At 36.7% G+C, this 25,937-nt stretch overlaps 1 protein-coding gene across 4 annotated transcripts in view; it reads right to left on the bottom strand.

Moving 5' to 3' along the window:
- Positions 1 to 845: 845 nt before the first annotated feature.
- The window catches only part of LOC147410819 (mRNA capping enzyme family protein), a 34,425-nt gene continuing 9,333 nt past the window's right edge, over positions 846 to 25,937 (bottom strand). For 3 of the 4 annotated variants that reach the window (XM_086440457.1, XM_086440465.1, XM_086440475.1), the window contains exons 7-18: positions 23,939 to 24,070; positions 23,632 to 23,838; positions 22,568 to 22,690; positions 20,777 to 20,826; positions 10,185 to 10,347; positions 9,930 to 10,067; positions 8,985 to 9,107; positions 8,783 to 8,881; positions 7,895 to 7,984; positions 7,690 to 7,774; positions 1,521 to 1,651; positions 846 to 1,430 (exon numbers count right to left, since the gene is read on the bottom strand). In XM_086440457.1, the coding sequence (XP_086296583.1) occupies positions 1,278 to 1,430; positions 1,521 to 1,651; positions 7,690 to 7,774; positions 7,895 to 7,984; positions 8,783 to 8,881; positions 8,985 to 9,107; positions 9,930 to 10,067; positions 10,185 to 10,347; positions 20,777 to 20,826; positions 22,568 to 22,690; positions 23,632 to 23,838; positions 23,939 to 24,070 (1,494 nt within the window). In that variant the 3' untranslated portion in view covers positions 846 to 1,277. The remainder of the gene's footprint in view (positions 1,431 to 1,520; positions 1,652 to 7,689; positions 7,775 to 7,894; positions 7,985 to 8,782; positions 8,882 to 8,984; positions 9,108 to 9,929; positions 10,068 to 10,184; positions 10,348 to 20,776; positions 20,827 to 22,567; positions 22,691 to 23,631; positions 23,839 to 23,938; positions 24,071 to 25,937) is intronic. The other variant, XM_086440486.1, reaches the window with a different exon arrangement.

Here is a 25,937-nt window from a genome sequence, read left to right as displayed (position 1 = left end):
GGTAGATGAGACCTCAGAATTTCATCAACGTTTGGTGGGATCTCCCCATGCACCCGCTTCACCACCAAGGCATATGCCCCACGAATTCCACCCCAGTCAGAGCTTTTTGGGCATGCTGGAACATCATTCGGCACCTTCTGCTCCCGACCTTTAAACAAGGACAGCAATAAATACCTTGTTAGTTTTTGTGAAGCCGTGCAACACCTTCATGATAGTTTTCGTCAAAGGGGCCTCAAACATGTATTGTGCACCAACAATTGCTTGTTTTGGTGTCGTGGCAGTGTCAAATGTGGGCTCCTGATTCATAATTTTGATGTGGACTGGGTCCGGCTCATCCCTGTTATGGGAGGCATTTGTGCGACCTCTATTACAGTTGCCTCGTTCGATTCAGCTCTGAAGGGCCTTTATGTGACTCATGGTATTTCAATGCATGGTTGAGAATTGAGAAGTACTTTAGAAAGATGGCTTCAATCAATGATGTTAGTCTTGACTCTTGAGAGAGAAGTCTATTTTAATGTTCGATTTGAGTAAAAATTACTTGGGAAAATTACTTTCCAGCCCTTGATACACTCATCTTTCTTGATTCATTCATGCATGTGCACGCCCCTCCATGCATGTCAGAAATCATCGAGTCCATCACAACCTCACATTCAAAAAACAAAAAAAATATCTGTGGTTGATTTATCATTCACCAATTCCTCGCACTTATAATTAATTTGATTCCTTATAAATAAATAAAACACAAACATTCATACGCGGCAATAGTAGCGCAAATACAGAGAGAAATTAATCAATCTCCATACCGCTTCATGAGAGGAATGAAGGATTTCAGGGTAACAATCCAATTGGAATAAGAATGCAGAGTGCACTACACTACTTACATCATGAAATTTCATACATATCTGTGGTTGGTTATTCAAATTGCTAAAATTTTAAACTAATTCTGCAATAACTACAAACCGAAAATTGCTAATATACAAGGTGAGCCCCAACGCTGATTCTTCCGATCTGGACAACACTGTCAGATAAGAAAAGAACGAAAGAAAGATGGGCACACCAACCGGATCAGACAACTCACCCAGTATTCTATGACAACAGAGAAGGCCATCAGTGGTTTACTAATTTACACAATAATTATCAGTAACACCTCCATTATTTAGCTGATTTAAGGCCAAGTAATTCTCGGTGACCTCACATCACATCGACTTTGACCCAAGCAGCCAGGGGAGAGCATATCTGTGTCACCACGCTATTCTGTAAGCATCAATGACACGTCATCACCTGCGTCGCCCTGAATTTGAGTGTTGGTGGTGCATGTGAGCTTTGCTATCGTTCTTTATCCTATCAGCATACATGGGCAGGCGAACAATTTCACCTATCTCTTTCAACAAGAACTCTTCCGTGATATTATCCTTTATGCTCCGCATCACCTGTTCTTAATTAGGCAGCTTTATTAGTATGTATTTGGTATACATGTTTAATGCAACTAAATATTACTAAGAAATAGTGATGAGATGGACCTTTCGGTAGGTATTGAAATCGTTCGGGGTTGACTTGTCCACCCTGACGCGCATACATACCCAAACCTGTTCCTCGGAATCCCAAGAACACTCTATAATCTTTCCTGAATACGACGAAGGATCTGATGAATCTGCAATGCGGGGAAACATTATTTTTGAGATCAATGTGATGTTAGTTATCAGATAGAAGGAAGTTGGACAAGAGATGATAGAGCTTAAATTGGGGATCCAAATATATCCATATTCAGGACTGAATTTTATATACGGATCTGGGTCTGACTCAAATCCTATTAGATCAAACCAAATCCGAATCTTTTTGTTCTCACCAAACCTGGATCCGGATCTGACCCAGATACATCACTTGATTCGGATCGGATAAATTCCAGGCCGTTCAACTTCTGTTTTTTGCCTATATTTCTTTTCTAATTGCTATACTATAATTTTACATTTATAATTCTTGTATTTTGTAAGAATTCATGTTATATTAAAGTAGTAGAAAAATATATATTTTGAAAAACACAAAAATATAATTTTCAAAGCAATCAAGGGTCCAAACCCACTAAATTCGGATTCGGATCACTCAGATTTCGCCTTCGGATAAAATTATATGATTACTTTCAAGAAATCAAATGCATTGATGATGCCAAATATTCCACCTAAACTTACAAACTAGGAGGAAAAAGATTAAATCAGCTGGCCCAAGAGTGGTGCTACATAAGTGCTTAGAAGGGTATGGTTCTATGACCATCACAGCACTTTTCATAGCATTATGTTGCACAAGATGTGTACATCTTTCAAGGTTCCTTTTAGGGTGGAGTACTACTTAGGTGGTAGATTTGGACAAAAGAGTCACTTGCAGTCATCATCAACACATAAGATAGTGTTACTATTGATGTGCATGATGGCTGAGGACCACTACAAGTAGTCCAAACATAATGCTACAAGTGAAAACCTTTTCGGCATTATTATATTTTATTTTTCTGCTAGTTAATAATGAAAACTTAAATAAAAGGAGGGAAAAAAAAAAAAAAGGGAAGGCCAAGTGGACTACCCAAATATAGAAGGCAGATAAGATAAAGAAAGGAGAGCAGCAAAAAAATGACACAACAATTACAATAAACTCAAGCAAAACATAATAAATCCCATTTAAACATGAAATCCATGAAGCCAAAGAGAAAATTTAGCCCCATTACAGCAAAAATGATTGTGTAAGGAATGCCCTTTCCCTTCAAAAACCTTACTGTTCCGCTCCCATCCAAATTCCCCAGCACATGGCAAATGGGGTTATCGACCAAAGGACCATTTTTTAAGAGGACTTGCTTCAAGGTGACAACTTCAAAAAAGAAAAGCTAAAATAGAAGGCAGAAAACACTAGGAGATTTGGAATAACAATACAACAAACGATCTCAACACCTCTCTAACTCGAGAACAATGAATAATTAAATGGTCAACTGATTCCTCACATAATTTACACAAGAAGAAGTTGACAAAAGTTATTCCCCTTTCCTTAACAATGTCCATGGCAATAATTTTTGCAAGGGTTACAGAATTTTTTTTTTTTTTTAAAGACATCTTAAAAGGAATTTTTGGCCACCAAATGGTGACAGAAAAAGAAAGATTTTTTCGATTCAATGACTTGTAGAAAGACTTAACAGAACAGACTTCATTCTTGCGTGCTTCCCATCCATAATTGTTCAATATTAAAGAGTCAATATAGATTTGAGCTATGCACTCAACAAGACTACCAACCTCTTGAATTTCCAGATCATTGAAGCTCATTCCTAACCCAAAATCCCAAGTGACTAGATCTCCAAACTAAATCATGAAATCTTTTTTTCTTTTTTTATAGGCAAAGATAAATGAAATTTATTAAGGCTAAACAACGTAGGTCAAGATATCCTTACAACAAGACCACAGACCCACAAAACATAACAACTGAAAAGCAGAAGGGCCAAAGAAAATAAATTTTGAAACCGAACCTAAGTACCAAACCTGCAAACCAACAGTTTTCCTAGAATCTAACCCTAAACACCTTTCCATCCCAAAACGGAATCCTTCTATGCAACTATGGAAAAATTTTGCAAACTCCTTTCCAAAGCCTGCACTCTTAAGCTGAAGAAACTAACCCACTCTTCCAACCAAAATGATCTACACCCCATATTTAGTCTTGACAATCTCATTCCATAAGTGGAAACTCTCTTCCCCAAACCTCCACAATCACTTCACTAGTAATGCATGGTTCATTCCTCCAATCATCCTAATGTATAGGCCTCCATTTTTCTTAGGAAGTCAACTCCACTTAACGAGATAGAATTTTCTATTTCCTTGTCATTCCATAAAAAATCTCAAATCATCTTTTCCATTTGTAGTTCGACACTTGGACACAACGAACAATGAAAGGAAGTATATTGTTATTGTAATGACCTGAAAATCTTAAAATGTATCTCGAGGAAAGAATTTTAAATCCGTGCATTGATTTAAAAGTATGGATTCTTAATTTTTAATATTTGAGGAAAATTAACTTCACCAATAGATTTAAAAGGATCAAGAAACATACTTTAACCTGTAAGCACGCCTAAATCTGAAGTCGATTAAAAAAGTTATCAAATCTTGGAGTTTCGCATTAAATACTTTCCCAACAGGTAAATGACACTTTAAAGACGTAATTTGAAAAAATTGATCATACCCTTAGATTCGTGTCGAAAAATCACCCGAAATAGAGTATAAGTTTGCCCAATTCGGCATTCGGGAAAAATAATTCCCAGAATGACAAGTATGTCCCAACTTAAGTTATATAAATATCTGAATTCTATTAGAAAAATCAGATTTTTCTTATTCTCCTCCCCAAAAAAATCTTAACCATTTTCCCTCGATATTTGAAACTCAGATCTACGCCAAACGAGAACGATTCGAGCTTAGCCGCAAGAAGGAAAGTTGTTCCTCTTGTCGAGGGCTACGCGTGGACTCAAAGAAATCTGATTTTCGTCGGAATAAAAATTTAGAGATTGGCCGGAGGCGATTTTAAACTCCATTCAACCGTTGAATATAACTTGAGGTAGGTTGCCTTCCCTTCTACCTTCTAGTTATGCGATAATTTCCTAGAAAATCCATGCGATCATCGATAAATTGATCGTTTCATTAAGTTTATACATATTTGAACGATTTGAATCATGTTTGCATGCTTATTTATGATTGGTTTTAGTTCATTTGATGTAATATAAGCATTTTATAGTTGGTATAATATTTTGATCGATTTTGGTCAAGTTTCGACAAAAATTAACAATTCGGAAAGTATCCGAATGTTGAGTTTGGTTCTAATTTTTTATGTGTTGCTTCCATATAGTATGTATACCCATTTCCTAACTTTATTTCATTAAAAACAATTAAGTATTACTTTAAGTTATTTAATAAATAAATAAAAAGAAAGAAATAACCCGTTTTAAATTTCGACTTTGAAAAATCATTTTTTCAACACTTAGCCAAATTTTCACAGATTTTCAGCTTTTACGTCTTATGGTTTTATCTTTATTTCCGAGTCTTTCAACTCAACCAAAATCACGAAATGGAATTTGTTGATTCTTTAGGGATTTCGTATTACTTTAAAGATGAAATTACTTTGATAGATATGTAGGAAATTAAAAGATATATTGATCGATTTAATTGATGGATGGATAGAGAGAACGTATGTTCTCAACTGATTAATAGGACAGTGCCTCCAGTTCTACGTAGTGGTCATGCCACGTAAAACGTGATAGATAGATAGAGGGATGAGATGGTTGATGGATGGAAATGACAGATAACTGTCACTGGAGGGCACTACCAGACTTTGTTTGTATTTTCGATTAAAAGAAATGATATATTATATACAAAATAAACTATTTTGTTTACCAGCAAAGGTTCGTAGAAAACCCATAAAGAGTGACGCGTTGTTATGTACCGGAAGCGGCGAGTCAATCTAGGATAGTGCTAGATGTCATATGCTCTTCGATAGTATGGGATACTTTAGAGCATATTATAGCTTGTGAGATCCGGGGATTTCTCCTACTTATTTCCTGGGGAACGTTGTATGTAAAGGCGATCTCTGTATAGTGTAGAGCTAGGCGGGATTCACATGCATTGCCTCTTGATAGGCTTCAACGCGAGGGGTCTCCTGGGCTAGTTAGTGATCACTTTTAGTCTGTAGTCGTCAAATGGTCGACCTCACCGTTAGTTGAACCCAGTATTGGGTTCTTGGTCAACGACTAGTCTGAGCCGGATAAATGGTCATCCAACCGTGGTATGCTAGACCGGCCACAAAATCAGATTATAACGATGGGATTCCACATTAGAGGTTAAGTTTGGAATATCGTATTGCCATAGCCGAGGCGGTTATATCGACGTATTCCTCTACTCTCTTATCGACTACACCGCCGTGTTCTTATTATGTATATTTTCCTTATTTTGTAATGATTGATAGATGTTTTCATTTAAAATATGCATATGTTACTTTAAATGATTGAAAATAATAGATTAAAGTTATTATAACTGTTTACTGAGTATGCTTAGACATTTATCGTATGTTACATTATGAAAACTTGTATCATTTAATTGTTCTGATGATTACTCGTGCATGTATGACTCGCTGTTAGAACGGCGTTCATCCTGCTGAGTAACATTCCTTTGTTACTCACCCTATCCTTCACATTTCAGATTATTTAGCTCTTGAGGAGCCGTTATTTGAGGAGTCTTTTGAGGAGGTCCCCGAGGAGGATCAGATTGATATCTTGCTGCAGGCATATCTTTGAGGATTAGTAGAGGATCCAAGCGGTTTTTGGTTGTAGATAAGAAACATGTTAGTCTTATAAATTTTTGTAATTCCATATATTATAAGACTGAGGACTTGGATGATATCATTGTTTGATAATTGTTTCCGCTTACTCTAGACTCTCATATAGATGTTAGTTAAATGTTTATTCCGCTGCGTATATATATATTTTTTTCCATAAGTATTATTACTTGGGAATGTTCTAACAGGTTGTGTGATTGATTACCTCACATCTCGAGATTCTTACTGATGAATCATAGGGATTCGTGTTGGGATTTCGGGGCGTGACAGTGATGCTTTTGTTCCACATGAACAATATGCCCCCAAGAATAATCTATAACAAGTAAATCGCCCAACGTTTTCCTGGGACCCACAACGCTTTAATAACCATTTAGCTTATATTCTTGTAATGATACAATGGGGGTTCCAAGATTTTATTAAATCTTTTTACCACTACCCCCTCGGCTAGAGCCTAGACCGCTAATGAATTGATCGATTACCCCCTCCAACTCTTCCTTGTGCAACTCACACTCCCTAGATGATCAGACATACTAATTGCTAGGCCCTGAGTTTCTCTAGAAATCTAGGTCTATTCCACCTTTTGATGCCACTTCCATGATTGAACTCTTAGATGTCTAAGAGTTGTCATTCTTCTCTCTTCTCTTCCATCGATTTGGGCCTTGCTCTTCCTGCATCTCTACCATCACCTCCTTCTCTAATCTCTACCAAATCTGATACTCCCGATTTATTATTTGAATGTTGGTAAGCTACCTAAAGCTCCTTGCTATATTTCTAATCACTACCTTGAGGACTGAAGGACCCTTAATTCCTATTTGGTAAGGACAACCCTAGAGAAACCCTTAATGTTTGTTATGTACTCCATTAACCACAGATACATTTCCTGTTCAATTGCCTTTCTTCAATTCTCACCATCTTCCTTTTATATGGATCCTTCATCCTTTTCATCCTTTTATATAGATCCACCCCCTATTTTGAGCTCCTCTGAAATATTAATTTCACAATTCATTCTTAGGATGTCGGCCCAAATGGATATGGCATTGCACACAGATTGGAAGATTAAAGAAAGTGAGACTAATGGATAGAATTTCCATGATCCTATATACCACTCTTCAACGATGGACAATGCTGAGAATGGAACACAAGTTGAATGTAGTGTTTCTATGACGAACGGTGGAAATCAGAAGGGAAGAGAAGAGGTAGAGGACAGGAAGATGATGATTAAATAAGAACATGGGCAGTGAAGAAATAAAACGAAACAGAAAAGAAGTCACCTTAAAGTTACCATGCAGCACAGATAAGAAACTGCAGATGATAATGAATGGAAAAAAAAGAGTAAGCATTCACCTTTAAACACAACTTGATTTCCTTCCATTAGCTTCTTTTTTCCACGCTCAAAAAGAAAAAGTAGAGGACGATTTTCATCTACGACCTGTCAAAACATGAAGCACTTTTCATGAGGCATGCATAATAAAGTAGAATATCTAGTTTGCAGAAAATAAAATGCCTAATATCAGCAAATGTTAAATGTAACAAAGATGACAGCATTAACCTCAAAGAGAAAATCGACTGAGTTCATTTCAGGATACTTCCACTTTAAGAGACCTTCATGGGTACGGGGAGTGTAAGGATCGTCCCAACCCTGTCGAAATAAAAATCATCATTGCTCATTACTTTGCAGCCTAATAGAGAATGTGATATTTTTCCCCCATGCTAAATGCAAGCATATTAAAGTACCCCACTAGTATGAATAGCAACTCCAGATAACAGAATATTGTAGCTCAAAGACCAAGAAGAAACACCACAGCATTGAAGTGAAAACTTAGATAAGTAAAGATGTTCTCATGTCCTAGGTTCAAACCCCTTACATTTATATATGTAACAAAACGCAATTGTAGGACCCACTTTGCCACAGTTTTGTGGGGTGCCATCTACTCGCTTTATTGCTTTTTCTTTTCACTACTTCAACTTTATTGTCTTTCCTCTCCTCCCTCCTCTCTTTTTTCAATAATATCCCTCTAGTTTTACCATCTTTCTTGTTTTACACCCTTTTAACTTTACTGGCCTTCCTCTTTCGCCCCTTCATCATCTCCCCCTTTCTTAATAATACCTTTCCAACTTTATTATTTTTCCTCTTTTACCACCCTTAACCTCAAATTTTTTTACTAATACCCCTCCAACTATATTATTTTTTTGTTTTTACCTCCATTAACCTTAAAGAGGATGCTCATGCAGTAGGCACGGGTGAACTATAGTATGTATAAAGAAAGAAAGACTGACCAAAAATATTAGAGGAATTACCTTTTTTTAAAACTGAAAAAGCAATATACCATTAGATGATAGTCACAATGGTCAATGTACCAAGTTTTACAATGACCTACAGACCAATTACTTAAATTTTCAAAATTAAGTATAAAATTTAAAAGATTGTATCAAGTACCTGAAAAATAAGACCATCTGCATCATGTGAAAGTCTTGGAATGAATTCCTTAAGAAGCTTGGAAACAGTAGCTAGCAACCAAAAGTCCTTCCTCCTCACCTGATGGGATTCAAAGCATATAAACATCATAGGCAAAAAAATGGAGAACGGCCGAAAAAGGAACTGATTGTAGTAGGAAACTGATAATTCTCATTCAACATACTCTGAATGGTTCCAAGTCGTATCTGTAATAAGGATTTCTACTCTGATGAATAAACTGTCGTTCAAGATTCCGAGGTTCAATCACTTCTTTCTCGAGCAATTTCCACCTTTCAGAAAAGGGCCGCTGCATCAAAATTTGATGATTTGCAGATGGAATATAAAGAATCAGTAACATGTTTGCAAAAAATGGGTAAAATTTCCCAAGATTAAGTTAATGGACTCTCAAATACATTATCCACCAGCCATAATTGTTAATGTAATTATGTTTGCAAAGAATATGCCTTGTTATATTTGTGTCGTCCATTTGAGGAACAAGACCACATAAACAATGTACATCATCTTACATTATCTACTTCAAGTTAATAAATGGAAAATATGATAGGATAATAAGTAACAAATGCCATCAAATAATTAAAAGAATTTCTTTTTTTCCTTTTTTGGCTTATTGGCATCATTTTATTTTTTTTATTTTGATAAGCAAATGAGTTAGTGGTTAGTAATTAGTGGGTTAAGGCAGGTTTTGAACCCAGGGCGTGGTATCGACACTCGAGAGTTTATCCAACTAAGCAAATTGGCACCCTCGATTCGTTGGCATCATTTAATAATTAGCCAATGCATAAAAATCCTACTTTTAGATGACTGAATTTTTACAGTAAATTGTTAAAAAAGGTCAACTTCTTTTCTACTGTATTTAATGCTTTGCAGTCTATTCAGTAACTAATTTTTCTATCAATTTTGCAAATTTTAAAAACTTGTTTAAAAAAATCGAACCTTACACATCACCTTATGGAGACGATGCTTCAGTGATGCATGTTCTTTTAAAACATGATTATTCTTATTTTACAGCATCTAAACATCTTAAGGAGTAGTAAATTTCATAAATAGTAGAACCTCATAAACAGTAACACTTGGCATGAAACTACCATTACAGTTTTGAATGTCCAACCTCTATGACAGACACTTGATTGATCGCTATTAGATCGTAGATCAGGTATCTTCTCTCCTGTTTACGTGTATCTGGCAGAGTGTCAATCACCATCTCACCATCAAGTAACGTTAAGTTGTGTGTCTCTTTAGCTAGAGCCTTACAAGAATAAAACCAAAGTCAGATCATGGATGCCATTTAAGGAAAAAAATTGTCTATTTATGACCCTCAAAATATCAGAAACTTTTCTGAAGGGAAAAATACATTCATTCAGACCTCATTTGTTTGTTTCGATGGAAATCGCATTTGGACTCTTCGGAACACAAAATTTCTATCAATCAAGTAGCATCCATCGCAAGTTATAAGCATCATATATCGTGTTCCATCTGCTTTCCATGTGGCATAGTAATAACGTTGCCTTAACAATTGTAAGTTTTCCCTGTTTAATACATAATGAAATACCATATTAGAAAATTTTGACCACTGTTAAAGCTAAAGGAGAACCATTGAGTAGAAAAGCACTTCATATCTATTAGGGGTAAATTTTTTGTATAAAGTATGTTTTATCACATGTAATAAACATGAACGTAAATATCAGGTGCCAATTGATGCAAGGGTAGAATAGTCTTTCTACTATCATCATCTACTGGTCGGTCTTCTATTTTATTCCCCAGGGGTGTTTCCATCATTCCAGATGTACATTAATATAAATATAAATTCTGGGAGAGATGGATTTATTCTTTTCATGTACTCCATTTCTCTCACTTCTTCTCATTATTTCTCCCTACTTTTCTAACCTAATCTGTCAAGAGAGTGTTATTGACGAGGACATCAGGGCCATTAGTAAGGTTTAGAATGGTTTTTAGGTTATTTTCCATGTGTTGGATTAATTTTTCAGGTTTTAGTTGTTGGGCTTATTTATGGACTTATTTTTATATTTTTTCTGTAAATAAGTTATGGGCCCAAGGCCTTGATCTTTCAATAATTAAGTGGACCATCCACTTAAGTGATATGTGAGCCAACATAGGTATCATACAATCCACTAACAGTTGTTGTAATTTTAGGGCTTCTAATTATTTTATGATTTTCTCATTAGTATATAAAGACTTTATGCTGTAAATTTACCGCAGCTTTTGGAATAAAAAAAGATTACATGTTTTCCTACAAGAACCTCCGTGGTGTGAATCCATTGCCTTCTAGGTATGATTTCCAAGGTATAGGTTGCTTTTCCTTGGTTTAATTCCAAGTAAGAGGTCTATATCTATCTCTCTTTTCTCTTATTCTTCTTCTCTCTTCATCTTCATCTTTTGTTTTATATTTTCAGTTTTAAAGACAAATCCAACCACAAACATTGTAATAGAACCCTCCTTTACCACCAGAAATCTGTTTGTTTCAACTACTTCACTGATACCTTAGCATCCCTGTAAGGAAATACCTTGTTTCAAACCTTAACTAATACGGAAATACCCTCATCTTCAACCCATTGAGAAAACCCTGGGTTTTTTCTCCTTTCCTCAAAACCACTTTTCTTCAACAATCATTCTCTCCAAAACAAGAAGAGATAATGATAGAATCTTAGATAAAAACATTTAGGATCTTTTCTACTCTAGATAAGATATAAAATAATTACTATAGGTTTTCAAGAATTTGAAAGATTATTGAAGATTGGAAATAATTTATCATAGACTTTGACGAATATGGAAGATTATTCATTTTTTGAAGTAGTAAATAAATGATTCGTTTTTGTTGAAGAGCTTATAGGTGAATGGTTTGGGAAAAGGGAAAAAAAAACAAATTTTTCTACGAAATTTTTTTTTTTTGAGGAAAGGATTGCAAGGTAACTTAGAAGATGAGGGTATTGATTCGTTTTTTCTGGAAGATCTGGCTGGTTTCGGAGAAGGGGAAAAAAACAAAGTTTTTGGAGGAAACATTTTTGGAATACAATATATGTTGAAGATGAGGGTATTTTAGTCAATCTAATTATCTCATTTTTTTAATGAGATAATGAGAAATCATGTGCGTGTAGCAAGTAGCGGCTGATGGGGTTTCAAACACATGTGAGTAACCTGGACTTTTATTAGGTTGGATAAGCTAGATGCAAAACAGAGTTAGAGTCGTACACATGTAAGTAAGCTGACCGCAAAACAAAAACAAAAAGTAGTGGCTGCTAGGCTATTTTTATATAGAGTATAGATATAAAATGTATAATTATGTGTGGACACATGTTATCATGCATGGATATTCAATACTAATTTTTCTTTTTTTTGGATAAATATAAAATTTTCCATTGAAAAGAAAGGAGAAAAGGTGGCTGAGATAGCCCCCAAACAACAAGAAAAGAAACACAAACAAGCCAAAAACAAAAGAAAGAACAAAGGAAAAGAAAGTTACACACCCGAAGGGGGGCTACGAGTCACAAATGGTATCCCAATTGAAAAAAAAAAAAATCTTGGAAGCACGCGCCCTCAAAATCCTTACTCATCTTCGATCAAATGAAGAGTAACCCCAAAATCTCTAAAATCACTGTATGAGATGAGCTCTCCTTACTCTGGAACACTCTGTTGTTAAGTTCTTTCCAGAGACCCCACGCAATGGCTAAAGGAAGGATAGTCCAAAGATACCTCTTTCTAGAAGAGAAGATATTGAATCTCCAACCCTCCAAAAAAGAAAAATCTCAAACCACCTAGAAAAAAATAAAAAGAACATCTAAATATCACACAAGAAGGGACAATGAATAAGAATGTGGTTGGCAGACTCCCCACATTCTTCGAGCATAGGTAACTAAAGTTTAAGGTGATCCACCCCCAAGAGATCAGATTGCCCAAGGTAAGGATTCTACCCAAAGAAACAAGCCATAAGAAGAAGGAAACCTAAGGTGGTATAAGAGCGGACCAAATGATGGACGGTGAGAAAGAGACCTCACATAATGGAAACAAGCAATTATAAAAGGATTTAACAGAAAACCTCTTGCCCTTGGCCTTGAACCATTCCCTCATTTCTTGTTCATTCTCTCTGAATTGAAACGAATTAAGAAAATCTAGGAGAGATGTAACCTTAGTTAACTCCCAATCATTGAAGTTCCTGCTAAAACCCGGATCCCAAAAATCCGTATTACTGTCCCGAATCAAACACTGTCTCATAGAGTTGTACTTTTTCAATAAACAAACGTACAAGAATGGAAATTGAGTAGCCAGAGACGAAGTACTGCACCAAATATCCTCCCAAAACCTAACATTGTCCCCCAACTCAACTTTGAATCTAATCTCCCTATCAAACCTATCAACACCCTACAAAATACCTTTCCACACACTATACCAACCAAACCTCTTTTCTCCATATTTAGCATGAATCACCCTCCTCCACAGGTTATTTCTTTCTTCCCCGAATCTCCAAAGCCACTTGCCTAAGAAAGCCTTATTAGTTAATCTTAGCCCTCTAATCCCCAAGCCTTCATTCTTCTTTAGAGGGCAAACCATATTCCAATTCACCAAATGATACTTTCTACCACTATTATTGTCATTCCATAAAAAATTCTTCCTGAGTCTTTCGATCTTAACTTCAACCGATTTTGACAACGAGAACAGGGAAATGAAGTATATTTAAAGTACTTTTAATCAACGTGACCTTGCCTTTTTTGGAGAGAGATATTTCACCTTCCAAGTGCTCAACTTCTCGATAACTCCCTCCCAGATGTTTTAACTAACCCAAATAGGACGAAGGAAGAATACCACTACAACATCCCAAAGTAACTACTAAGGCTAGAAGGTTGGACACTTCGTCCACCCCAAACGACTTGTTTTTCTATAAATTGATATGTAAGCCTGAAATTGCTTCAAAGCAGTATAATAAGACTTGAAGAGCCCGCACTTGTTCTCTAGAATGATCCAAGAACACTAAAGTGTCATCCGCGAATTGCAAATGCGAAATCAAAGGGCCATTAGAGTTCACTCTAAAACCTGATAACCTCCCTATCTCAACTCCCCTCCTAAACAAATTCCCCAGGGCTTCTGTCACTATAAGAAATATAAAAAAAAGGGGATAACGGATCACCCTGTCTCAAACCCCTAGAGCTCCTGAAATACCCTGCCGGACTACCATTTACTAAGATAGAAAAAGAAATTGATGTTACACACTTCAATATCCAACCAATCCATTTAGAGCCAAAACCCGTCCTTCTCAACATATACTCCAAAAAATCTTAGCTCACGTGATTATAAGCCTTTTGCATATAGATTTTTCCTATCAGTCCCACCTTCTTATTTTTGATCCTAGAGTTTAAACATTCATTAGCTATTAACACACCATCTAAGATTTGTCTTCCCCTAATAAAAGCACCTTGTTCCAGACCAATTAATTTCTTCAAAACTTCTTTTAGTCTGTTTGCCAACACCTTAGAGATTATTTTGTACACTGAACCAACTAGACTAATGGGTCTAAAATCTCTCAAGTTTACCGCCCCCGCTCTTTTGGGAATTAAAGCCACAAAAGTACTATTAAGGGCATAATCCATACAACCTTTCTCCTGTAACTCCCAAACTACCTTCATAAAATCTTTTGAGACAATATCCCAACAATGTTTGAAGAATTTCATTGTAAAACCATCTGACCCTGGAGCTTTATTCCCCCAAGGACACTACAACTAATCTCACTTCTTCCTCCTCAATCGATATTTCCAACCACATCCTTTCTTCTTGATTTAGCTTGTTTAATTCGAGATTGTCGAGGCAAGGTCTCCTTTCCCCTCTCTCCCTATAAAGCTCTTTGTAGAATCCCATTACACCCTCCCTAATACCCTTTCCCCCTTCCACCAAACTCCCATTGATCATCAAGTTGGTTATTTGGTAATTCTTTCTATGATAGTTAACCACCTTATGGAAAAACTTGGTGTTATTATCACCCTCCTTTAGCCACTTGATCCTCGATTTTTGTCTCCAACTTATCTCCTCCATCAAAGTCACTCTTTGAACTTCTAACTTAAGCTCAATTCTTCTCACTCTTTCATCTATCTCTAGCCCCCCCACCTCCTCCTTAGAGTCCAGGACTTCAATCTCTTTGAGTATCTCCCCTTTTCTCAACTCTACCCTCCTCACCTCTTCCTTGTTCTTGAATATCATCCTTGGATAACCCACCATTGGTCCCTCCCTCCACCAACCCTTTACAAGATCTGCAAAATTAGGGTTAATTAACCACATGTTCTCAAAATGGAAGGGGACCAGACTAGATCTAGTTTGCCTTGCCTCAAGAACGATAAGAGTGTGATCAGAGACAAGACTAGGAGCTACCGAATGCACCACATTACGAAATTTCTCCCCCCAATCCCCACTCACCAAAAATCTATCTATTCTAGACATCCTCGGGTCAACTTGATTATTGGACCACATAAACTTTCTACCGAGCAAAGGTAAATCCATTAAATCATACCTATTAACAAAAAGCATTGAAATCCCTCATACCCTTCTTGATGATCGACCCCCCATTCTTCTCATTGGTGAATCTAATGATATTGAAATCCCCTCCCAGAACCCAAGGCTTATCCCAATACCCCGCAATATCCTCCAATTCTTCCCACATTTGATGTCTCTCGCTGCTTTTAATTGGACCGTAAACCCTTGAAAAAATCCACTCAAAATCCTCGTTCACTTACAAAGAACAAAAATAGAAAAAGCCCCAACTAATTTGTCGTTCACTTGAATCAAATATTTATTCCACATCAAAATAATGCCACCTGCTGTCCCGATAGCTGGAAGAGCTACTCAACCAATATTCCCCCTCCAAAGATCCTTAATCACCTTATCCTCGCAAACCGAAAGCTTCGATTCTTGAAGAGTTACTAAAAAGGGCCTTCGACTCATGATAAAAGCCTTCATAGCTGCCCTCTTCATTCTATCCCCCAAACCTCACATTCCAAGACAAAATCTTAATCGACATAGCAACCTAAACAATAACCCTAACCTAAACCACAAACCACCCCCAAAATTATTCCACCTCCTTGGTCAAAATTGACCTAGAAAGCCTCTTTGCTGATTTTATCGAAGCCACCACGACTACCTCATTCAACTGCCCATCCCTGAAAGTTTGAATTTCCTGGCTATCCATATCAACAAGACCCAATCTCTCAACACCCACTCCACTATTCTTGCTTAACTCATGCAACTCCGCCTCAAGAAGAGCTCTATCCTTCGAATCTCCTATAACTACTCTTAAGATTAAAAAACAATCCTTATCCTCTGTCTTTGGTTTGATACCAAATTCCTCCGCCATACACAAGGCTTGGCTCACTAACCATTCAACAATTTCCAATTCTATTCGCACTAACATTTCCTCCATCGGATCTGTGATTGGTCCTTCTAGACCTTTGTCAGCCCAATGTTCATCATTATACCCTTGTGTTTGATTCAAGCCAGTCACCTCATCAGGAAACTGAGACAAGGGAACCAAAGCCGAAGAAGACCAAGGAACATCTTTTCTAATCTCCTGCGTATTATCCTCAACTAGAGAGAAATCACTAATCTGGGGAGAATGGATCAAGGGTATAGGTGATTGGGTCCTACAAACAGAAGACTAAGTGAAAATGGAAAAGCTCCATGACAAGCAGAAAGAAGCCCCAACAAGATCCTTATAGAAAATCAACAGAGGTTTGTTAAAAGAAAGGGTGAGGACGATTGAAAAGGGAAAAGAAGAGTTCAAGATACCTTCTCTAGAATAGTAACTGTGGCTAACCTTTCTCAAACTCAAGTTGCTCAAGCTCCCTTAAACAAGCAGCTGCCTATGATGTTTCCAAAGATCGAATCACAATCTATCCCAAATCTTTGAGACCGGGATGAGAAAATCAGATAAAGGCATTTTCTTCTTCTTTATCAAACTCAACCCTTCTTCTTAATGACAAACTGAGTATCTAAGCTGAGTATCGTCTCCCCTTGCCTCAACCGTAAGACATTCCGCCAAGTTAACCTTTTTTTCAACAAAAGATCTTTGTCTCATTTTTCAATGAACCCAACTGTACTCTCAATCTTCATACTCAAGGGTACTTGCTCTACCCTGTTCTCTGCGTTTGCTATCCAAGAAACTTCTTAGACGTGACCCCCTAGATGAGAGTTTCTCTTATGCAAGAGATCTTGCTGCCAACTAGGTTCTCCTATGCATGCCTTGTAAGGGCTTTCTAGCCCAAGCCCTTTATCTGTCATTGACTGGTCCACACATATCACAGGAGTAGACTCAGGATTCAGAACCATATCCCAAGGGACCTCCCTAGGACATTGAAAAAATGTTTATGGTTGCTTTCGTTGTATACCACCTTCACCTAGATTTGATACAACCAAGTCAGGTTCAATAACTCCAGCTTTATCCACCCCAAATTGACCTTCTCCTCCAATTTCCTTTGTTGATGAACACACTATCGTCGTGCTTGAAGGTCTCAACTTCTCTCCTATTGCAAAGGTTGATGATTCTTGGAAGGCTAAAGACGAATCTTTGATAAGAATACCCACTCTGAATTTGAAACCTCCCAAGAACATATGCAGTGTTCTTTTAATCTTCCCTAGAGGAAATCTAACCTTGAGTCTGGCATAAGCTAGTTCTTCCTGCCATCTCATTCTTTTATCCACCTCCATTAAGCCCCCAAGATGCTCACCAATCAGTTTGAAGGCTTAGTCATCCCAAAGATGAAAAGGAATGCCCATAACTCTGACCCAAGTTCTAGCTTTCACCCAACCCTCATCTAATTTGTTCACATCAATGAACCAAGTTCAAAGCAACATTGTCTCCCTCCCTATGGCCACCTCTTGAAGATTTTTAATGATTGATGCCTCCCCCATGTTGTTCAGCAAAAAAAAACCATCTTCTTTGGACCCCAACTAAGCAATTTCCTGTTAACGGCGGTTTTATCTTTGAGAATGTACTTGTAAATCCTCACCAACTCGTTCCAATCAAAATGTTCAGATCAAGCTTCACACACAATAGCCCACCTCCATTTTCCAAACCCCTTGTAATTGTTCACGGCTTGCTGATACTTCTCCTTTACACCCTTCATACCTTCCTCAACAGGAGGTTTCCTTATCCCCTATATGCTATAGACTCCATTGGATTCTGTGACTGCTTTTTTTCTCAAAAATATATTGGAAACTTAGAAATGTCTAATGTAGTTAACTTGTGTATATAGATATATGGGTCAGGCTCCAATGACTCGCGAAGAATGACTCGTAACAAACAAATGATCTCAACTATGTAAACGTGAAATCCAACGGTCAGGATTTATACATATCTAAATAACACAAATATCGAGGATAAATCACAACTGTTGGATTTTATATTTACACGGTTGGGATCATGTGTTTTTTTCCATAAGTCATTCTTCATGAGACAATGAATCCAAACCCTATATATATATAGATATTTTCATAATTTTAATAGATTTTTTATATTTTATATATACCAACATCAAATTTATGAGCCACATTATGAAAGTATAGGAGCAAAGGAAAAAACAAAGAACCAACGTCATTACAGAATAAGTTCAGATATATTTTAAGGAGATCAAGTATCAAGGCTACCTTCACGCTTATGCAATTGATGGAGAAGTTTAGAATTGGAAAAAATGTCATCATTGTCCTAGAAAAATGCATCATAAAGTTCCTCGAGGTATAAATTGGCAAATAAGAAAGACCAAAGTAGTCAAGAACATATGCATTGATTTATGAAGGACATGTATGTGGGAACATAACTAGTAGAGAACTATTAAAAGAGGGAGGAAATAAGAAAGACCAAAGTAGTCAAGAACATATGCATTGATTTATGAAGGACATGTATGTGGGAACATAACTAGTAGAGAACTATTAAAAGAGGGAGGAGTTAATAGTTAAGGAGGGTTTGCAACTATCAACTTTTAATCCATTTATGGATGAATCGAATGCTCATATTTAAGATGAGATCCCTTGTTGTATGTTGTTGGTAGATAACATAGTGTCAATACAAAGGATTAAAGAGCACGTAAATGCAAAATTAGAAAAATGGAGAATCCAGGGGTTTCAAGAGGAGTCACAACCAACGTTTTCCAAGTCTTTTACACCATGAGGCTTACCTCAAGGCGAGGCTCTCAAGAAAGGCCTCAGGGTTTTAATGAAAGAACTTTTCCCTGTAGAGACGTATACCTTATTCCAATGGGCAGTGGAAAAGTTTACGCCTTACAAGAGGCACGTCTCTTTTGGCATCCTTTGATTATTGTATATCCCTTGTGGGAATGTGTATATTTATTTCTTTGTAGTATTATTACATGATAATACTTGCAATTATAAAGTTTCCCTATTATAACATTTAATTTATATAGAATGGTTTTATGTTTTTTAGTTAGAGTGGTAGTTATACCGTTGTTTTATTTTTATTTTCGTAGTTCGAAGGGTCAATATTGGAAAGTTGGAAGGGTGGAATTATATATGTAGTTCAATTTAAAGTTGAATTTGATAAATTTGGACTTCAGATTTGGATATTTAACTTTGGAATATGAAATTGTGAATTATTGTTATGTTTTAGATTACCCAATTTGCACTTGTATAGGAATTTTTATATTTATATGGTTGTGTGTGAAGTGAAGCTTACGCTTTGATTAGTGGTGGTAATTGTACATCCAGCTTTTATTAATTAGATAAAGTGTAAAGAGGACGTCTATTCTAGAAAAGGGAAGGCTAATAATAAGCTCACTGATGGCCATGAGCAGGGGCGGATTTAGAGTGGGGGCAACGGGGGCACTTGCCCCCGTAAGAATTTTCAAACCTTCTTTGGAGTAATGAACTACTGCTCTCCCAATTTGTTTTACACTCTTAGTTGCCCCCACAAAACAGTTTCCATTGTTATGTTGCCCCCACAAAAAAAAAAATTACAATCTTCGTTGCCCTCACAAAAAAACTTCCTCTCTTACATTGCCCCCACATGAGTTAAATCCTGGCTCCGCCCCTGGCCATGAGTCTACTCCTAAAGCAAGCAACACTAACATCAAATTTAAAGTCGTTTAAACTACATTGTCATGGCAAAACCGAGATAAAGGATGAAGTATACGACGGGTTGGCAATCGGTGTAAAAATTGCAATCTCCAAAACATAGGCATCAAATTCCACAATGTATTGAAAAAGTTGTGTGTTAATCGTTTTACCAAATAAGTCACTATTTAATTACAAGATTTTCAAAATTTGGCCACTTGTTATTTAAAACTGACCTCTCTCTCTCTCCTATTGTTCTCCTTTCGAAGGTCAAAGAATGAGGATAATATTGAATTTGATGATTTTGAACACTAGACGAATTATACACGGATTGCAATCTTTTAATATTTGGAACAATATAAATCCTGAATACGTTGTGGACCTATTGTTACTTTTTGTGGATGCATCGATGACATATATATGGGATTTGGTGATTATTATTGTCATTGGATATGGGATTCGATGAAATCTGATGCCTGGATGTTAGGGTTGTCAATTTTTATCCATGCCATCATGTCGTATGCTGCCTAAGATTGTGTCATTGGTTACACACTTTTTACCATGCATAATTCTCTAGAAACACATTATACTATTCATGTGTAAATATTCAATAGTGTGTTTTCTTCCCAAAAGATGTTGAAAAGTTGGAAAAAATGTCCAATGTATGAAATAGATTTTATTTTTCTTCGATTTTTCTCAAAATTCCCGAAATTTGCCAAATCTTTCTGAATGTCCCGTCAATTAAAATCGTTTGCAGTACTACAACAAAACCGAAAGAAAACACATGGATGGAAAGGGAGTTGCAGAACACATACCTTCATGATGTTCAACTAATAATCAAATAAACTGAAACAGCTAGTTATATCAGGTGATGAAAATAAGGATGTGAGAAAATTAAACCTGTTGAGAGAAACCGGATGAGATCCTGGAAATTGTGTAGTTCCTCTGGCCTGGAGACCCAAGAATTAAAAAGGAATTTCATACGTATTATTTGAAAAAAAAAAAAAAAGGAAAAAGAAAATGGTTTTAGACTATATTAATACAAGCAATGAGAATCACCATACCAAAGCCAAAAATTAAAATAATACAAAATAAATCCAGTCATTTGAAAATTTGAGCACACTTAGCATGACTTATACGATACAATGTCTTAAATGGTCTAGAAGAACACCAAAGCTAGTCCCATCCCAAAGGGTCTGGAGATAACCTACATTATCTCCCCCCCGCGAATTGCAAGTGCTTTCTAACAGTACCATGCTACGGCAAACCAACTAAAGATTGCAAGTTATGGCAATTTAAAAACAAAATAAAGCATATTAGAGATGGTGTAGTCGGATTGATTCTTTTTTTCTGATAAGCAACAAGAATTTATTAAAAGGGTGGTTGAGAAGACCAATCAAAGGCACAGCACAACTAAACAACATCGATATTACAAACCCAATCTGACCTAAGAAAAAAAAATCATCCAAAAACACTACCCTGAACTCATGGAAAGCCTTGCACCAAAAGAAAATGACAAGGATAGACAAACACACAGCATGGGTATCAGCACCCTTCCCCTCAAAACACCGACTGTTCCGCTTCTTCCAAATCCCCCAACAAATCGTGAATGGAGCAAGCCTCCAAAGCAACCTCTTTGCATTAAAAAAACAAAAAACAAAAAAAAAAGATGCACCCCACTCCCGCTATGCTCAAAAGAGGGACAAAACTGAGGCCAGGAATCAACCCTCCCCGCCAAACAGACCCAAGAAAAAACTCCAGATTTGCCACGAGAAAGCACAATGAAGGAGCAAGTGATCTGCGGACTCTTCATCCCTCATACAAAACAAACACACAAAGGCTCCTCGAACACCTCTTACTGTTAATTGGTCCAAAGTGAGAATCTTACCCAAAGATGCACACCAAATGAAAAAGGCAACTTTAAAGGGAACCTTATTACTCCAAACTGCCTTGGTAGGGAACTGAAGATCAGAGTTCACTAAAGACTCATAGAAAGAACTAACAGAGAAGACTCCAGAACAACTGATTGAAATTCACCATATAACAAAGCAAAAAAATAAAAATAAAGGTAAAATAAAATAAATTTAGCCATTTGAAAATTTGAGCCATATAGCACGAAGTATGTGATACAATGTCTTAGATAGTCTAGAAGAACGCCAAAGTTGTATCATATCAACATGGCTATTATATCAATATAATGATGATGCAACAGGGAGCATAGATGGGTAAGAATGGTTAAGATCAAAGATCTTTGTAAGAGCCTTCTAACAGTACCAGTCTACAGCAAGCCAACTTAAGATTGCAAGTTATGCATTTTACAAACAAAGCAAAGCATATTAGAGATGGTGTAATCTGGTTGAGAAAGGTTGGTTGGAACAAAGCATATTGGAGAGAGAAAGAAAGAGAGTTGTTTGGTTGAAATAAAGCAGATTCGCAATTTCGTAAATGTTGGCAACAGAAGGGATGGTGTTCATTGTCTCTTCAACACAACCATCCGAACGACACTGACGCATGGTTACAAGAGGTGCATGCGTGATACATATTAGAAAATAAGCAGCCAAACATTCAATTCAAAAAGACAAACCATGAGGAATATATGCTACAATGAATTCTATCTGATTGATCCAAAAGATAGTACAAATGCACCAATGAAAAAAATAAGGATAGAAGAAACATTCTACAGATGCCTACCCCTACACCCAACTTGAGTGAATGATAACAGAATTGCCGCATCGCCGCTTGCTGGTCAAAAGGTACTGAATCTCCCAGAACATCGTCATTTGTCAATGCTTCATTTTGCAAATGATCCTGTGGCTACAGGGAAATAGTTTTACAAACCTCCAAAACATCCGAATTTTGTACATAATCTACTAAAAGGCTAAAGAGAGATCACACATGCTAATTTCTACAATTTAAAGCTTCATAATCATCATCATCATCAAAGCCTCTTATTTTTGGATATCTGGGGCAACTGAATGAATCCTTGTTCCCCCTTTCAATTCTAACTAAAGTCATCTCACCCATCAATAAAAATGTCTTATCGATTCTTGTATTGTTAAAAAATAAACAATCCATAGTTCCTTAATTATTATAGTGACCCATTGAATCATTCTATCCATATAAGAACACTACCAACATGTTCAAGCATTCGTTTAATCGTAAATACCTATATTTCATAATTAAATAGTGAAAGAAGTTTGATTCATTCCATAACAATTTTTACCACTTCCAGATAAATTTTGTATATTAGCTCTCAATTAACTTCATTCCAGTGCACAAAATGGCAATATTCTCTCAGAAAGAAGGGGAAAATTCTCTGGAAAAATAAATTTCCATAGTAAAATCAAGGGTATTTTAGAAATACCCCTGTAAAATTGGTGATATTAGGTTTACCCCCTTGCAAAACGCAAGATTAGGTTTACCCCCCTTGACTGTAAGTCAACATTGTTTTTACTTGATGATTTAACAGTGAAATTTTGATATTTTCCAAATTTTGATGGAGTAATTTATTTTAAGTATTCAAAGAGAATTTTGAAGAAAATAAAATTTCCACCTTTAAAATCATCAAGAAAATGTAAGGTTGACTTACAATCAAGGGGTAAGCCTAATCTTGAATTTTGCAAGGGGTAAACCTAAAATAATCAATTTTACAGGGGGTGTTTCTAAAATACCCTAAAATCAATGAGTTACATTTCAGAAATGAAACATTGCATGATATTCCTCTATTGTGTGATAGTTTCCAGATCAACACATACATTCAATGGAGCAGCACTAACACCATCATCATCATCATCTGGCACAGCTTCACCATTAAGATCAAACTCAGAAGATCTCTTCCACTCTGGAGTTGGTGGGCAAAATACTGTTTCAGGCTTCCTTTCATGATAAAACATGTATAATGCATCAATATAGTCTTGTTTATAGATTCCTGGGGGGCGAGCATTAGCAAATATTTGTAGAGCCTGCTCAATACATAATCCAACAAAAATTTGCAAAATGAATGGGATTATCCGATACAATCAAGGTGCTGAAAAAAAAAAAAGATAAATGCACATTACTCACCTCTGAGACAGAAATTGATTGTGAACGCATAAGATAATGAACGACCATAAAACCTGTGCGATTATGCCCATGAGTACAATGAACAAGAATATACTTCTTTGCATGTTTCTGGCGGGAAACAAACTGCAAGACCTGGACGAAACCTAAAGTATCAGTAATCATTTTTTTATTTATTTGTGATCATCTGCCATCTTGTGCATATTTTCAAGCTAAGTAATCCAGGAAAAAGAACATGTTAGTCTTCTTTCAGTAAACAAATAGACCATGGGAAGAATACAAAACCAAAAAAATTTACATCAAGTAGACAATATACCGAAGATAATGGATGAAATAAAAACATGAAATGTATATACATGTGGAAGGCTGATGTGATTAATACTGGTCAGCCTTCCAGGTGTGAGATATGCTTATCTTGGGATCGAACTCAGGATGGTCCCAACAATCTGGTGTGACCCCAAGTTGGGATGGCCAAAAGCATAATAAATAAACAAATAATTAAATATGCAGAAAAAATTAGAAAACACATAAATAATGTCTAAGATATATATGTCCACAAGTTTGCAAAATAATAAATACCTATACAGAGTTATATACATCTATTAAATACCAAGTGCTATTCTCTGTTTGCCTCTGTCGACTGGCATTCTGCTTGATAGAGTTTGAGGTGACCTCATATTCCCTTCACGAAGAGACCTAGTGGACTTGTCAGATTATTTTTGTTTCAAGAGAGCAGGATATGTATTGAGATTTTTTTATTATTTATTACTTAAATTTAAATCTATAAAAAAAAATGGCAATGTCCCAATCTTTTAGTTTCATGTTCTCTATACTGGTTACTAACAAACAGCCCATAAGTTGATCAATTGGAAATTTCCAATTGATAGCCATCAAAATCAGACAAATTGAAACGCCTCAATGTATGATGTAAGACTAATATGACTAATACAAATAGTGATGCAGGAGCATCCTAGGTGTGGATGATCCCCGCACTGAAGTGGAACCCGCCTTGGTTGACAGGAACCCTGGGATATGGAATAAAGGGATTGATTCCACCTTTCCCGTCAGTAGCGGCTTTTGGGATAAGTGGTTGGGTCTCCCTGCATCAAATGGTATTAGAGAAAGAAGTCTCGAGTTCGAGACTCTTCCAGTGTGGGTGAATGATGCAAGAGCATCACAAGTGTGGTGCATCCCCATACTGATGTGGGTCTTGCCTCGATTGACTGGAACCCTGGGCTATGGGATCAAGGGATTGATTCTACCTTTCCCATCAGTTGTTGCTTTTGGGATAAATGGTTGGGTCTCCCTGCATCAGTTCGTTCTTGTGTCTAGAGGCAACATTACCGGCAGAGATGTAAGTTAGTTAGCTTAACCCCCCCAACTTCACCCTAAAACCAGCTTTGTTGGGCTTCTCCCAAGGTGACACCGAAGGTCTACCTCCTTTCGTGAGCCCCTCATCCTCCATGCGGATGATCGAATGGATTCATTGCAACACAATGAACAATGGGGCCTCTGCTTAACCACCAGCTTTTCTAAGCTTACGTGCACCATGGTTGGGATTGGAAACTATATCAATAGTAGCTCGACATCGGGAATCAATGAGTTTTTCAACACCCGAAGGAATAGGGGGAAATATCCACACATTAGGCATTTAGATCTCTCGAGTTGCCTTGATTCGGCTTGAACCCTCATCCAAGAGATGGCTTACCAAGCCTTTTCTCTTATTAAAAATATACTCATCTAAAAAAAAATTCCAAGGTTTGGATTTATTTATTTTTTGATAGGTAAATGCTTGATTAATAGTTAGTGGCAGGTAATATGGTTAGTGGTTAGCATAAGAAGCATGAGTTCAAGGGTTATGGACCTAGAACGTGGGAACAACTCTCCACGCGTCTTACCACTAAGCTAAGTGGCACTTCTTAATTCCAAGGTCTGGATAGTCATTCATCGGGGGTCATGCTTCGATTATGAATGTTTAGGATTGGAATTTTATGACTAATGG

The sequence above is a fragment of the Akebia trifoliata genome, chromosome 1 (genome assembly GCF_017979445.1).
Source record: "Akebia trifoliata isolate Shusen 1 chromosome 1, ASM1797944v1, whole genome shotgun sequence".
In the NCBI taxonomy this organism is placed as follows: Eukaryota; Viridiplantae; Streptophyta; class Magnoliopsida; order Ranunculales; family Lardizabalaceae; genus Akebia; species Akebia trifoliata.
This window is presented reverse-complemented; position numbering and strand designations above follow the sequence as displayed.